We start from the raw sequence: 12,960 nt of genomic DNA, 5'->3' as shown, positions 1-12,960 counted from the left end.
TCTCCAGTGCACCGGAGAAGGGATTTCATGAGGGGTCTCTCTCTCTCTCCCTCCCTCCCGCCCTCCAGGTTGGCTGACAAATGCCCCCCTTCAGAGAGAGTCAATTGCAAGTGCTGGGGGCCAAGGTATCTCCTGTCTGGCCTCAGAGAATAAATGGCTTTCCAAATCTGAAGCCCTTCTGCCCCTTCCTCTTCCCCAGCCTGGCCCGTAGGAGTCCTTAGAAAGTTGTGGCTCTGTGAAGCAGGAATTAATGGGTTGGGGTCAGTGCCTCGTCAAAATTAAAATAGCCACTGATCTTTGGTTGCCTGGCTCGAGGCACCCTTGCTCAGCACCTCTGAAAAAAGTGAGGTCCACCTGCCACTGACTCCAGTTCTGGGCACTCAGCGTTTTGGTAATTCAGCCAACGGTGCCTCCTGTTGGGCACCTGAAATCAGCAGCCCTTCCTGGAAAGGGTGCTCGGAATCTCCTTCCTGCAGGTTGTTCTGTAGGGGCCGCCCCTGGGGCTCTCAGAGCCCCGTGGCAGGCAGTGAGGCTCTTCACAGGTCCGGGGACCAACTTATGTGGCTCACGTTTCAGGAATAGGGTCTTGGGGGTCCTACCGCGCTCTCCCACTGAATCCCCATCACGTTCCTATCCTTAGTCCAGCACTCTCGGGGTTGACCGCCTAGCTTCACCATTTCCGAGCACACTGATGTCTTAGGGCGCCCATAACTCCTGCGAGTGCCCCACGCTCTGTGTGAATGGCCCTCTGTCTGGTCCAAGGTTGGGGTGGGGAGCGGTAGTGTCCCATAAGCACCCCCTCCCCCCAGTGATAAGCTGCCAAAATCTTAACAACCGGTTCCCTCCTCACCCCATGATGGGATCGTGCCCCCCCGACCCCTGCACCCCCTTCCTGTCCCCTGACTGCCCCCGGATCCAGGCAGGAGGGTCTCGTGGGCCACCGTAGTGGGTGCCCCTTCTGCCCCCCCCCAAGAGCCAGAGGGACCTGCTGGGGGGTGAGGTGGGGAGTCCCGGCGGTGCTTACCTGGGGTGGCTCCCAGGAAGCATGCAGCAGGTCCCTCTGGCTCCTAGGGGTGGGGTAGCATAGCGAGAGGGGGAGCAGGGGAGAAGCTGCTCCTCCCACTGATCACATCAAAAGTGGCGCCTAAGGCACCGACTCCATGGGTGCTCTGGGGCTGGAGCACCCATGGTGAAAATTTGTTGGGTGCAGAGCACCCACTGGCAGCTCCGCGCCTGGCCCCACCTCACCTCCGCTCCGCCTCCTCCCCTGAACGCACCGCCCTGCTCTGCTTCGCCGCCCCCTCCACCCCCGGCTTCCCATGAATCAGCTGGTCACGCGGGAAGCCTGGGAGAGCTGAGAAGCAGGCGGTGGCTTCCCGCTCAGGCCCAGGGAGGAAGAGGTGAGCTGGGGTGGGGAGCGGTTCCCCTGCACACCCCTGGGTTACCTGCTGCGGCGCGGGCGGCCCTCCTCGCGCCCCCGCGCCCCAGCTCACCTCCGCTCTGCCTCTGTCTCCCTGGGCCTAGCGCAAAACCACTACTTGCTTCTCAGTCCTCCCAGGCTTCCCGCGTGAACAGCTGATTCGCGGGAAGCAGGGCTGGGGGCGGGGGTGTAATTCAGGGGCAGAGGCGGAGCGGAGGGGAGCTGCACCCACCAAATTTTCCCCGTGGGTGCTCCAGCCGCGGAGCGCCCACGGAGTTGGTGCCTAAGGCACCACTTTTGGCCAGTTGTTAAATTTAGAAGCCCTTTTAGAACCGGTTCTAAAAGGGCTTCTAAATTTAACAACCAGTTCCAGCGAACCGGCTCCAGCTCACCACTGCCCCCCGCCCCCATCCTTCCCAGAATCTGAAGCTAGAATAACCCAGGCTCTGCTCACAGGAGAAATCCAAGCACCTCGAGGTGGAACTGGACGAGGAGAGGAACACGGTGGAGCTGTTGACTGACCGGATTAACCGCAGCAGAGACCAGGTAGGGGAATGTGCTGCAAAGGGAAGGGTTTGAAAACCACACCATAGCCCAGCTTCATCCAGTAGGTTAATGGAGACCTGGCATGGTGTGGGGAGGAAGGGGAGGGGGGGCACAGTGTCCCTGCAATGGGGGAGAGACTGAGGCTCCTGGTATGGGGGGGAAGAGGGGGCCAAAAAGAGAGTTTGAGGGAGAGGGAGGGATGCAAGGAGCCCCTGGGGTGTGCAATAAGGTTGGCTGACAGACTAGCAGGGCCCACACTACTTGGCTTCTAAGTTCCCTGCATTGTAAGCTCTCTGAAGCAGGGGCCATCGCTTCGTTCTGTGTCCGGTACAGCTCCTAGCACAATGGAGTGCTGAGCCATGCCTGGGGCTCCTCGCTGCTGCTGCAATATGAACAATGACCAAATAACCCCTCCCTTTGCAGATGGGGAAACTGAGGCACAGAGGTGGGAACTTGCCCAGGAGCCCTGGTGCTCCAGCAACTAGACAGTGCCCTATGATGCTGATCCTCATTTATAATCGTTCAGCGTTCCTTTCCAAGCTAGCCTCTAACACAGCATGGAGCCCGCCGGGCGCAGAATGCAGCCCTTAGCCTTGCTGATGTTACCGTAACTGCTTCCTGGAAGCTCTGCCGTGGACAGACTTACCAGTGGAACCAGGGCTTAGCTGTCTGGCTCTTGGTTCTCCCCTCCAATCTGTTCCCCAGCATCATGTCGGCATGTGACTGAGGTAGATGCTCTATAGCGTCAGTTGCTTCCACAAAGGACACTAAAGCAGAACTTCCCTCACTGCAACGGACACATACAAGTGCACTATCCATGCCCAATAAGTGCCGTTATTTTAGTCCCGTTCAGACACCGTGATGTAGTGGCTAGGACACCCAGGCATCAGGAGTCCTGGATCCTTTTTCCTAGCTCTGTGACTGAATCCACTGTGCAATCGTGAACGAATCCCTTCCCCTGCCTTTTTCCTCAGCTTCTCCATCTGCAGAACTGGTGGGGGGGTGGTGGGAGAATCTGGGTAGATTCATGTCTAAACTAAGTTTCAGTCTCTCAAGCAACCTCTGACTAGGAGCTACTGCCTCTTGATTGTTCCTAGAAATATTTGCTCAGTGCGAGCTTTTTTTTACTTTTCTGCTTTCCCTGCCTCCTCCCGTCCTTGCCAAATAGGCAAATACAGCAACGACTTAGCGCAAATATTCCCCATTCTTGCGGGGCTTCCCTGCTTCACAAACATGCTACTAGTTCTGACTGTTGGCTGTTGATGGAGCTCCTCTGAGCTCCTGCAGACATGGTCTCTATTGCTTTCCATCTGGCAATCTTAGCATCTCCTAAGAGTGCTCTGAAAACACGTTCGTAGCTTGAATCCCTGTAGTAACAAAACCCTCTAACGTGTGCACAAAACATAAGAGATGATGGAGCCTCTTAAAAATAAAGAGCTCATGAGAAGCTCCAGCTGCCACCAGATGCTGCTCTTCTGCATTTTGGAAACTGCTCTGCCACTGACATAAGTCCCCTTCCCATTATCCTGCTTGAATTATGGGTTCCTGCTGTAACTCGTTTCTGTGGTGGCCTTCGAACGCTCCCATCTCTACCTATGTTGCTGGTTTCTGAATCCAAATTGCAGAACCCTATGGATGCTGCAAGTGCGTTTTGAATTGCAAGGTGATTATTTTGATGGCACAGAGAGAACAGGTTACATACAGGTGGAATGGCTTTCTTGGCGCTTACATTTTCTGAACAGAATTCTCCTTTTGATCTATGGCTTATTAACTCTTACTAGAGCCAGACCTGGAAGTGCTGTGCAGGGAACATATTTTTGAATTGCAGTCTCTATTTTGTCTGCTCCCTAATTTCTGACGCATACAATCTGAAAGCCAGCTGTCAGCCCCAAGCCAGCTATTCTGTCGTGCTAAGCCATCAGTGGTCTATGGAGAAGTTGCAGAAAGTTTGGGGACTGCCTGCCTGTTAGACTCAGTGCTTCTTAGAGCAAGGTACAACCCTGGTATACTCTCCAAGTAGCCAGTTATTCAGACTCTACATATCTGTTACTAAATGGTCCTAAATTCTCCATCGCATGCAGCTTAAGTTAAGACTGGACATCCCTTTCTCAAAGGTCTGCTCTAGCTTGGTACATTGGGTGAAGTTCTCTGGCCGGCGTTCATGTGCGACATCAGACTAGATCAGGGGTTCTCAAACTGGGGGTTGGGACCTCTCAGGGGTCACAAGGTTATTACATGGGGGGTTGTGAGCTGTCAGCCTCCACCCCAAACCCTGCTTTGCCTCCTGCATTTATAATGGTGTCAAATATATTTAAAAGTGTTTTTAATTTGTAAGGGGGGTCACACTCAGAGGCTGGCCTTGTGAAAGGGGTCACCAGTTCAAAATCTTGAGAACCACTGGACTAGATCATAATGGTCCCTACTGGCCTTAACATTTACTAATCTGGGTGCCGTCAAAGTCTGAGCTCTGCATTTTCAGACTGGGAAAGTGAGGCACAGAAATGGGTTGCAATACCTGGATTGTAAGACCTTCGGGGCAGGGACTCTTTTCTTCTGTGTTTTGAGCAGCACCTAGTGCCATGTGAGGGCATGGCTAACATCCATCAGCAGGTGCAGGGGAGATGCACTGCTAATGCCCTGCAGGTCACTGATGTCTTAAGAAAATTTATCCATGCGCAACAGCTGTAAGAGCCTAACTTCTCCTGCCAGGTCTTTCGGGCGTGTCTACATTAGAGTCTCCAACCCTCCAGGATTGGCCGGAAGTCTCCCAGAATATGCCTCAATCTCCTGGTGACTATTAAAGGCAATCTGGGAGATTTTAATAGGCCAAAGTCCGGTCAGTAGCACAGCAGGGCTAAGGCAGGATCCCTACCTGCCCTGGTGCTGCGCGGCTCCCAGAAACAGCCAATGGGTGGCTCCGCGTGCTGCCCCTGCCCTGAGCGCCGCCCATTGGTGCTGCGGAGCGGTGCCTGCAGGCAGGGGCAGTGTGCAGAGCTGCCTGGCCACCCCTGAGCCTAGAAGCCAAATGTGCCAGTCGCTTCCAAGAGCCGCCCAAGGTAAACGCCGCCCAGCTGGAGCCTGCACCCTGAACCCTCTCTTGCACCTCAACTCCCGCCCGGAGCCCCCTCCCACACTCCAAACCCCTTGGCCCCAGCCCGGTGAAAGTGAGTGAGGGTGGGGGAGAGCGAGCGACTGAGGGAGGGGGGATGGAGCGAGTGGGGGTGTGGGGCCTCAGAGAAGGAGTGGTGCAGGGCGTGGCCTTGAGGAAAGGGCGGGGCAAGGGTGTTTTGGGTTTGTGTGATTAGCTAGTTGGCAACCTTAGTCTACACTGCAGCTGGGACAGACTCGTGCTAACGGGACATGGCCACTGCACTCAGAATAGCAGTGTGGACGTTGTGGCAGAGGTTCGGGCCAGTCCTCCAAGCTCAGACCCAGGGGCTAGAGAGTCCGCAGTGTTCACACAGCTGTTCGTAGAGCGCCAACGGGAGTCCGAACCTCCCAGCTGCAGTGTAGAACATCCCCGCATGGTCTCCGCTCACGTCAGCGAAAACGCCCGTCGGTTCGGCTATCTACACTGATCCGTCTCCACCCTGCCTGGCAAAGGGAAGGGCGTTGTTGGCAGGGGGCTGGCAGCAAGTCTCGCGCCTGACCTTGGCGAACGTTAAGAAAATAGAAAAGATCTGGCTGCTGAGTAAACAATGATCTAATCTCGCTAGGGATGAAACGTGCTGCAGCCTCTGCACAGTGTCTCGTACGCAATTAACCAGCATCAGGGACTCTGCCAAGCCATGATCTCAAGCTGGGCTGCACCCTGCTGTACATGCATCTCTTCCAGGTCCCTGGGTATTCATGGTTTCTCTAACTGACTGAACCCAGCTGCCGCAGCAGCATGCATAGCTGTGTGCTCACACCAGCCACGGGGAATGGACGGCAGCTGAGAACGGTTTCCCCTTTTAATGGTGCTTTGTTCCGTCCCTGCCGCCGGTTGCCAGTGCGGGCCTGCAACCCACCAAAGGTTTATCCCCCTGATGACAGCAAGTTTCAGTTGAAGACCTAGCACGGAGCAGTGGCTTAAGCAGGGTGGGCCTATGGGTGAGGGTTTGACGTCTTCCATGTCATGGCCTAGTGGCTGATCTAGATAGCCCAGCCTTCTAGTATCGGTTTGTAAAACAGGGATACTCCTTCTGTCCTGCCTACTCAGACCGAACTCTGCGGGGGGGACTTCGTACAGCGCCTGGCACAAAGGGGCCCTGGCGGAGGCCCCCTGGCTGTTCTACAGAGAACTGGAATCTTAGTACAGTCGCTTTCAGCTCCCACGGAACCCACATTAATGTAATGGAACCACAGTGCCTGCTACTTGTCATGTTTTATGGGCCAGCCACTCCAGACTGCCACTGGTGTGACTCCGTTGATCATGAGGGACGTGAGCTGAACTGAGAATTCGGCCCTGGCGCCTTTGATTTCCCCAAAAATGCCAATTGTGCCTAGCTTCTGTTGGCTTTGGGAAGGTACAGCCCCCCTTGAAATGCAATGCTGCCTCTAATCCTTACAGTCCTCTGCAGGAAAGGCAGGCTACAGGTGGGGACACTGAGGCACACCGTGGGGAGGGGACTCGGGACGTGTGTAATAGCCAAGATTAGAACTCGGAAGTTCCTGAACTGCCCCGCCAGTCCTCTGACTGGCTGTATCCATGAATGACCTCAGGAATCTTAGCCGTCTGCCAGGGAGAGAACTGCCACTGGCTGAGAGAAGACACCATTCTGACCAGAAATAACCCCTAAACAAAACCTACCTTCCTTCCTCCAGATTGACCAGCTGCGTGCAGAGCTGCTGCAGGAGCGCTCCAGTCGGCAGGACCTGGAGTGCGACAAGATCTCCCTGGAGAGGCAGGTAAGGCTGTGACCGGATGTGGGATTTGGACACCTCTTTCAATGCTGGCAGCTGGTGCTGCTCTGGATATGCTGCTGCACGGCTCTGCCTCTCCTGGAGCTAGGCCTGCTGTCTGCTTGGGTAGCTGATGGCTGCTCTTGTGGTTTCTTGCAAATGCCGAGACGTCAAGGGGTTGCAAGTCTGCCCCCTCCCGCAAGTGCTAGAAAATGCATTTAAACCAGCTTGCTCTTGTGACTTGGTTGATCATCTTGCTCTGATCCTGAAAAAGCTTCCTCACCCAGAGATCTATCTGGCGGTGGAAGGGTCCCCAAAGGAGAGGGGTGGAAGCCTCCTTTGCTTGGGAGTTTTAAAACTAGGCTGGAGAGAATGCTGCAGACTGTGTCCCGCAGGGAGCGACCCTGCCCCAGGTGGGGAATGGGGTCACCTGGAGCAATAGGTCTGCCCCGTTGCTACTGCCCACAATGTGATGGTCTTAGCTCATCAGCAGCATACTTCTTCTATGCAAGACCGACTCTACTGGTCCCACTTGTTTTTCTTTATCAACAAAAGTCCCCCAACCCCTTCTACGCTATTTCACAGTCTCCCATGCCACCCCCACCCCCACCCCATAAAGCTGTCACCTCTCGTTAGCACCCTCAAAACCTGCCTCTGCAGCGACACCTCCTGTCTGGTGCTGTCAGGCCAGGACACCTGCTGAACTCTGCTTGTTCTGTTGTTTGATCCTCACGTTGCGTCCATTTCATCCACCTGGGGGAAGCAGCGACTCTGAAAAAGATCTGGGAGTCGTGGTGGGTGACCAGCTGAGTGTGAACTCCTGGTGTGATGCTGTCGCCAAAGGGCTAATGCAATCCTGGGAGGCATAAATGGGGGAATCTCAGGTAGGAGTCGGGAGGTTATTTTACCTCTGTACTGGGCACTGATGCGACTCCTGCTGGAATCCTGTGTCCAGTTCTGGCACCCACAGTTCAAGGAGAATGCTGATAAATTGCAGAGGGGTCAGAGAAGAGCCACATGAACGATTAAAGGATTAGAAAACCTGCCTGAGAGTGATAGACTCAAAGAGCACAAACTAGGTAACTTAACAAAGAGGTTAAGGGGTGGCTAGATTAAAACACCCACATGGGGAACAAATATTTAATAATGGGCTCTTCAGTCTAGCAGAGAAAGGTCTAAGACAATCTAATGGCTGGATGTTGAAGCTAGACAAGTTCAGACTGGAAATAAGGTGTAAATTTTTAACAGGTGGGTAACTAACCACTGGAGCAATTTACCAAGGGTCATGGTGGATTCTCCATCACTGACAACTTTTTGAATCAAGACTGGATGTTTTTCTAAAAGCTCTGCTCTGGGAATTATTTGGGGGCAGTTCTCTGGGTCATACAGGAGGTCAGACTAAGTGATCACACTGGTCCCTTCTGGCCTTGCAATCTGTGACCTGTTGTGTCGTTCTCGATATCTCAGTCTCAAGCTCTCTGCAGAAGGGATGGTCCGTCTGTCTTCTTCGTCTGCCCAGCGTCTAACACAAAAAGGAACCCCGGTCAAGGATCAGGGGCCATGTTACCATAATAGAAACAATAAATATACGCTGTGGTCCCAGCCTGTCTATGCAAAGAAGAGTCTGTATCCCTGTCCTCTCTTCCCCCCTCTCTCATCTGCATCCCAAAGTATGACTGTATGATCTCTATGCCAGAAGCGACACAGTCCCTGCTCCAGTGGGCCCTGTTTGGTGTCTCTGGGGGCTACTGGAATATGAGCAGAAAAATGCTGCGAATGGCTGAAGTGTTTAACCTCCTTTCCAAGCAGGGACAGAGTCGGAGATCCTCAGGATTTCTTCCGGCAGCATCGTTGCGCCTCCTGCCAGCGGCTCTGCGATCCCTCCTGTGGCATTCCAAAGGCGGCTAGGATAATAAGGGGTGTCTCCTCTCCTAATCTTCACTCTTAATTTTCAGTTTATTGCACACACCCAGCTCGGGGGGGGGGCCCCAGGCGTGTTGCACCTTGTGTAGGGAGTTCTTAATGGACATGATTTTCTAATCCCCTGGAACTCCCATAAACCTCTCCCCGCCTGCAGGGGACTGAGGCTAGCTGTGTGCCCTGGGAGGCTGAGAACCTTGGGCTTGGCCTAATTCTTAAAGGGGAAGCTGTAGCTCACGAAAGCTTATGCTCAAATAAATTTTAGTCTCTAAGGTGCCACAAGTCCTCCTTTTCTTTTTGTGGATACAGACTAACACGGCTGCTACTCTGAAACTTAAAGGGGAAGAGGAATTTATAGGTGAAATGCAGGGACTGTCGGCGAAAGGAGGGTGGGGAGTCCTAGATAGCAAAGCAGAGGGGCAGATCTCTGAGACAGCCAAAGCACTAAACTATCTGCCTGCCCAGCCTAGGAGACTCGCTCCCAGCTGCAGCGTAATACAGTGCCCCAAACGGCCTTCAGTGGAAGCAAACTCTGCAGCAATCCATGGAGGTGTTGTACGAGCCTGTGCCACAAGGGACTGCCAGAGAGCAGCTGTGTAACTCTCTGCCCTGCCTTACCTCTGAGAATAACTGTCCGCTGTGTTCTGTCCAGCGCTGTGACCCTCCCAAGGCCCCTGCCTCCTCCGCGGCTGCGAGCCAGGGCATCTCGTTAGTGCTGCCTAGAACCCTGCAACAGAGCTCAAGCGTTAAGCTGTTGGGGTTTGTTCTTAACCTGGTTGCAAGGGTGCAGCGAGCTCTTGTTGCAGGTTGTCGTGCAGTCAATATTCTCAGGTCTCCTGGCTCCTTTGTAGATATGGAGATGGGGCCTCTATGGGCAGGCTGATGCCCTTTGCCTTTCCAGGAGAAGGGAGGCCCTGAGCTATTGGGGTCCAAGAGGCAGCTCTCTCCTGCCGTCCCAGAATGCTGACCTCGCTGCCAGGAGCCGTTCCTGAAGGCAGGGAGAGGGAGGGCTTGGGGTGGGAGGCTTTGTCACATGCCATCTACAAGAAACTCTTGGGGTTTGAGTTCAGAGACTGGGACCTGGCTAGGCACAGTGCTGAAGAGGAGGCTGAGGTGCCGGTGGCTTTGTCTCTCTTCTGGATACTGAGGCTACCAGAGCTAAAGCTGCACCCAGGGCAGCTCTAACATGCACCTTAGCTGCAACGGGGCCCCATGTAGCAACATCGACTAGCCGGAGGGCAGAGTTCTTTGCCCTCGCTTCTTCCTTCCTTAGACACGCTTAGGGGGGATGTGGCACAGAGCATCTCCACCAGTCTTATGCCGGGGCAATCGGCAGTGGGGCTGGGCAGAAACACAGACCTGAGGCCTGCCGTCAGACGTCACTGGTGTGGTGCTCTGCTCTGTTCAATGTTGATAACAGTCGGCTGCGTGCATGTGTTCCCTCTGTGTGCTGCCCTGGCTCTGCAGATCGCTGACACAGCAGACCCCCGAGAGAATCCCCAATGACCACGGACTCCAATAAGGTACCAAGGCACCCGGCCAGGTTTATTGTCAAATGAAGCACAGGAATGGTTCCCCGCAGACACTACAGGACATAGTATGAATATGAGCCCCCGACAATGGACCAGCTAGTCCGTGGTGGGACACTCCACTGCCCCCTAGGCCAGACAAAGACAGCCCCTCAGGGGTGCATTCTGATACACGGGTACAAACAAGTTACACATCACTCCTGACGCATTGAGGTGCAACCCTTCTACGTAGCAAGGTACAACCCCTTTACGCAGTAAGGTGCCGCCTCTCACCTTGTTCATGTTGGTTCGAACAAAACAACTCTATCCATCATAGTATTCTTTTGCCCTTGTCTTTAGGATGAGTCAACCTGTTCCTTGTTATCTGTGCGGAATGTGCAAGTATCGGAGTGTTCCGGTACCGTCCTAGCATATGTTTATCTCTCTAGCGTCTAGTGCCTTGTAGGTTTGTGTATTTTTGCAACATCAGCCCTTTCCTTGCCAGCTTCTGTGAGCTGGGCCTGCCTCCGGCGCGCAGCTTAACTTTGCTTTATGTTAGCAAAGTCTTGACCATTACTTTAGTTCAGGCCTTAGGCCTCATACAGGGCCTCTGATATAAGGGTTTATGTTTCAGGGCTTCATCTTACTACAAGGCCCACATCTTCAGGGTCTATCTGCAGACCCGAACTGACTCATGGTTCAAATCCATTTGGAGCCCCAGAACTCATTGACCCGTGCTTTAGAGGAACCAGGCGACTTAAGACGAAATCGCGCCGATGCCTCCTAGACAGCTTTCCCTGCCGCGATGCACCTTAATTCGTAGATAGGCTCTTAATTCCAAAGTTCTTTAAAAAACGTGGTGGTAAACTACAGCCTGGACTGCTGTGAACATGCAGCAGCTGCCTGCCCGGACTTGTGTTGCCAAATGCTCTGCTACACAAGTGTGTGCTGGCTCAAAAAAGCAAATCCTTCAAGCTGTTCTTGTTCTCTGCATGTAATTAACAAGGACAAAACAACACTCGGCTTGAGCTGCTGACTTCAGGTAGTGCAAAAAGTCACAAAGTTCCCTGCAGTGCATCAAGCTCATTCTTCAAAAGTTTTCAGCCCTATTTCTCCCTCCTGGACGTTGCCAGTTACCGAGGTGTGTTTAATATTGGCGTTGTCTCTGCTGTCGCTTCGCGTGGAGCAGGCTAGAGGAGCTGTGATGGCTCTTAGGGAAGGAGGTGAAGCTGGCAAATTTAGCTCTTTGGGCTGAGGAAGCTATTAAATACACTGGTCATTAATATCTGAGTTCTGCACTGGATTGTGTCCCCGCCAGGAGAGCTTTGGCTTGCTGCTAAACCTGTATCCGTACAGGACTGTGGGCAGGTAAACTCCATTCTGTGGGGGAGGTGTGCGGTTTTTCCTGCTGATCGTGATGGAGCATTGGGAGGCACGGCCTAAATGGAGATGTAAGCTATTCCCTGGCCTGTGATCCCCAGCCAGCATGTTCTGACAGCATTGGCTTTGCAGAGCGGGAGAACTGTCTTCACCTGTTCTTAGCGCTTGGATTCCACAAACAGTTTTAAACTACGCTCACTTGGCAACATTTTTAATGCAGGAAAAATGATTGCCATTATATAACCCTACGCATTAAGCTTCCTATTTGTGAAAGGGATTTTGCAGAGCTTGACTCACTGCCGAAGTTTACATAACGCTCCGTTCCTTCTCTGTTTGTTTATAAGGCCAACTTTCTCACTCTGCTGCTGGCTGTTGGTTTCTTGGGTGACTAATCAGGTGTAATTTCTCCCATCAGAACAAAGACCTGAAAAGCCGACTGGCCAGCTCGGAAGGCTTGCAGAAACCGAGCGCCAGTTTGTCTCAGCTGGAGTCGCGGATCCAGGAACTGCAGGATAAGCTGCAGGCAGAAGAGAGGTAAAAGATGTGGAAACAGTAATTGGACCTGGCCCCATCTGGCAGAAGAGCACAAAGCACTCAATGCTAAGCCCTTGTCTAAACACAGGTTATATCGCTCTAACAGTATAGAGAGCTACAACCCTTCCCTTCACACCCCCCAGAGCGGATGCAGTTCGACCAGTATAGCTATTCCTCTGTGGAAAGGAGAATAAGCTATACTGGTATAACTGTGTCCAGGCTAGGGGCTGTATGCATCCGATGAAGTGAGCTGTAGCTCACGAAAGCTTATGCTCAAATAAATTGGTTAGTCTCTAAGGTGCCACAAGTACTCCTTTTCTTTTTATCTCAGACTAGAGTTTTAAAAACAGGCATTCCTAATTGGTGTAACTCACATGGCTGAATCGGCTCATTGTTTGCTGCCTAGTGTTATGCAGTGGAAAAATACATCAGCAAGAGGATGTGGCACTGATCGTTGCTGTATAAAAGGGGACTGAGACACTCAGCCATCCACAGGCAACTCTTCTCCAGCTCAGGTTGGCATTGTCAGAGCCACCCCCCTTGGACGCTGACCTGTGTGCACAATAGGCTTGACGTAGTGCTGGGCATTGCGTAATAACCTTGTTGGTGGCGTCTGGGGGAAGCGTGCCCAGCGCTATCTGCCTTGGGGCTGTCCCTGTGTTGTAGATAAACACGGTGCCTGCTTCCAGGCCTGTCAACCTGGCACCTTGCACCAGAACTAAATCCTCGTGCACCCTTGTAATTTTTCTTGAGCCAAATCTAATTTTT

General features: G+C 53.1%; 1 protein-coding gene across 2 annotated transcripts in view; it reads left to right on the top strand.

The window, feature by feature from the left end:
- CGN (cingulin) overlaps nt 1-12,960 on the top strand; it is a 62,755-nt gene that overhangs the window by 40,122 nt on the left and 9,673 nt on the right. For both annotated transcript variants that reach the window (XM_027830308.3, XM_037883084.2), the window contains exons 16-18: nt 1,877-1,966; nt 6,773-6,856; nt 12,074-12,192. In XM_027830308.3, coding sequence (XP_027686109.2) covers nt 1,877-1,966; nt 6,773-6,856; nt 12,074-12,192 — 293 coding nt within the window. The remainder of the gene's footprint in view (nt 1-1,876; nt 1,967-6,772; nt 6,857-12,073; nt 12,193-12,960) is intronic.

This window comes from Chelonia mydas, chromosome 24 (genome assembly GCF_015237465.2).
Source record: "Chelonia mydas isolate rCheMyd1 chromosome 24, rCheMyd1.pri.v2, whole genome shotgun sequence".
NCBI classification, from domain to species: Eukaryota; Metazoa; Chordata; order Testudines; family Cheloniidae; genus Chelonia; species Chelonia mydas.
This window is presented reverse-complemented; position numbering and strand designations above follow the sequence as displayed.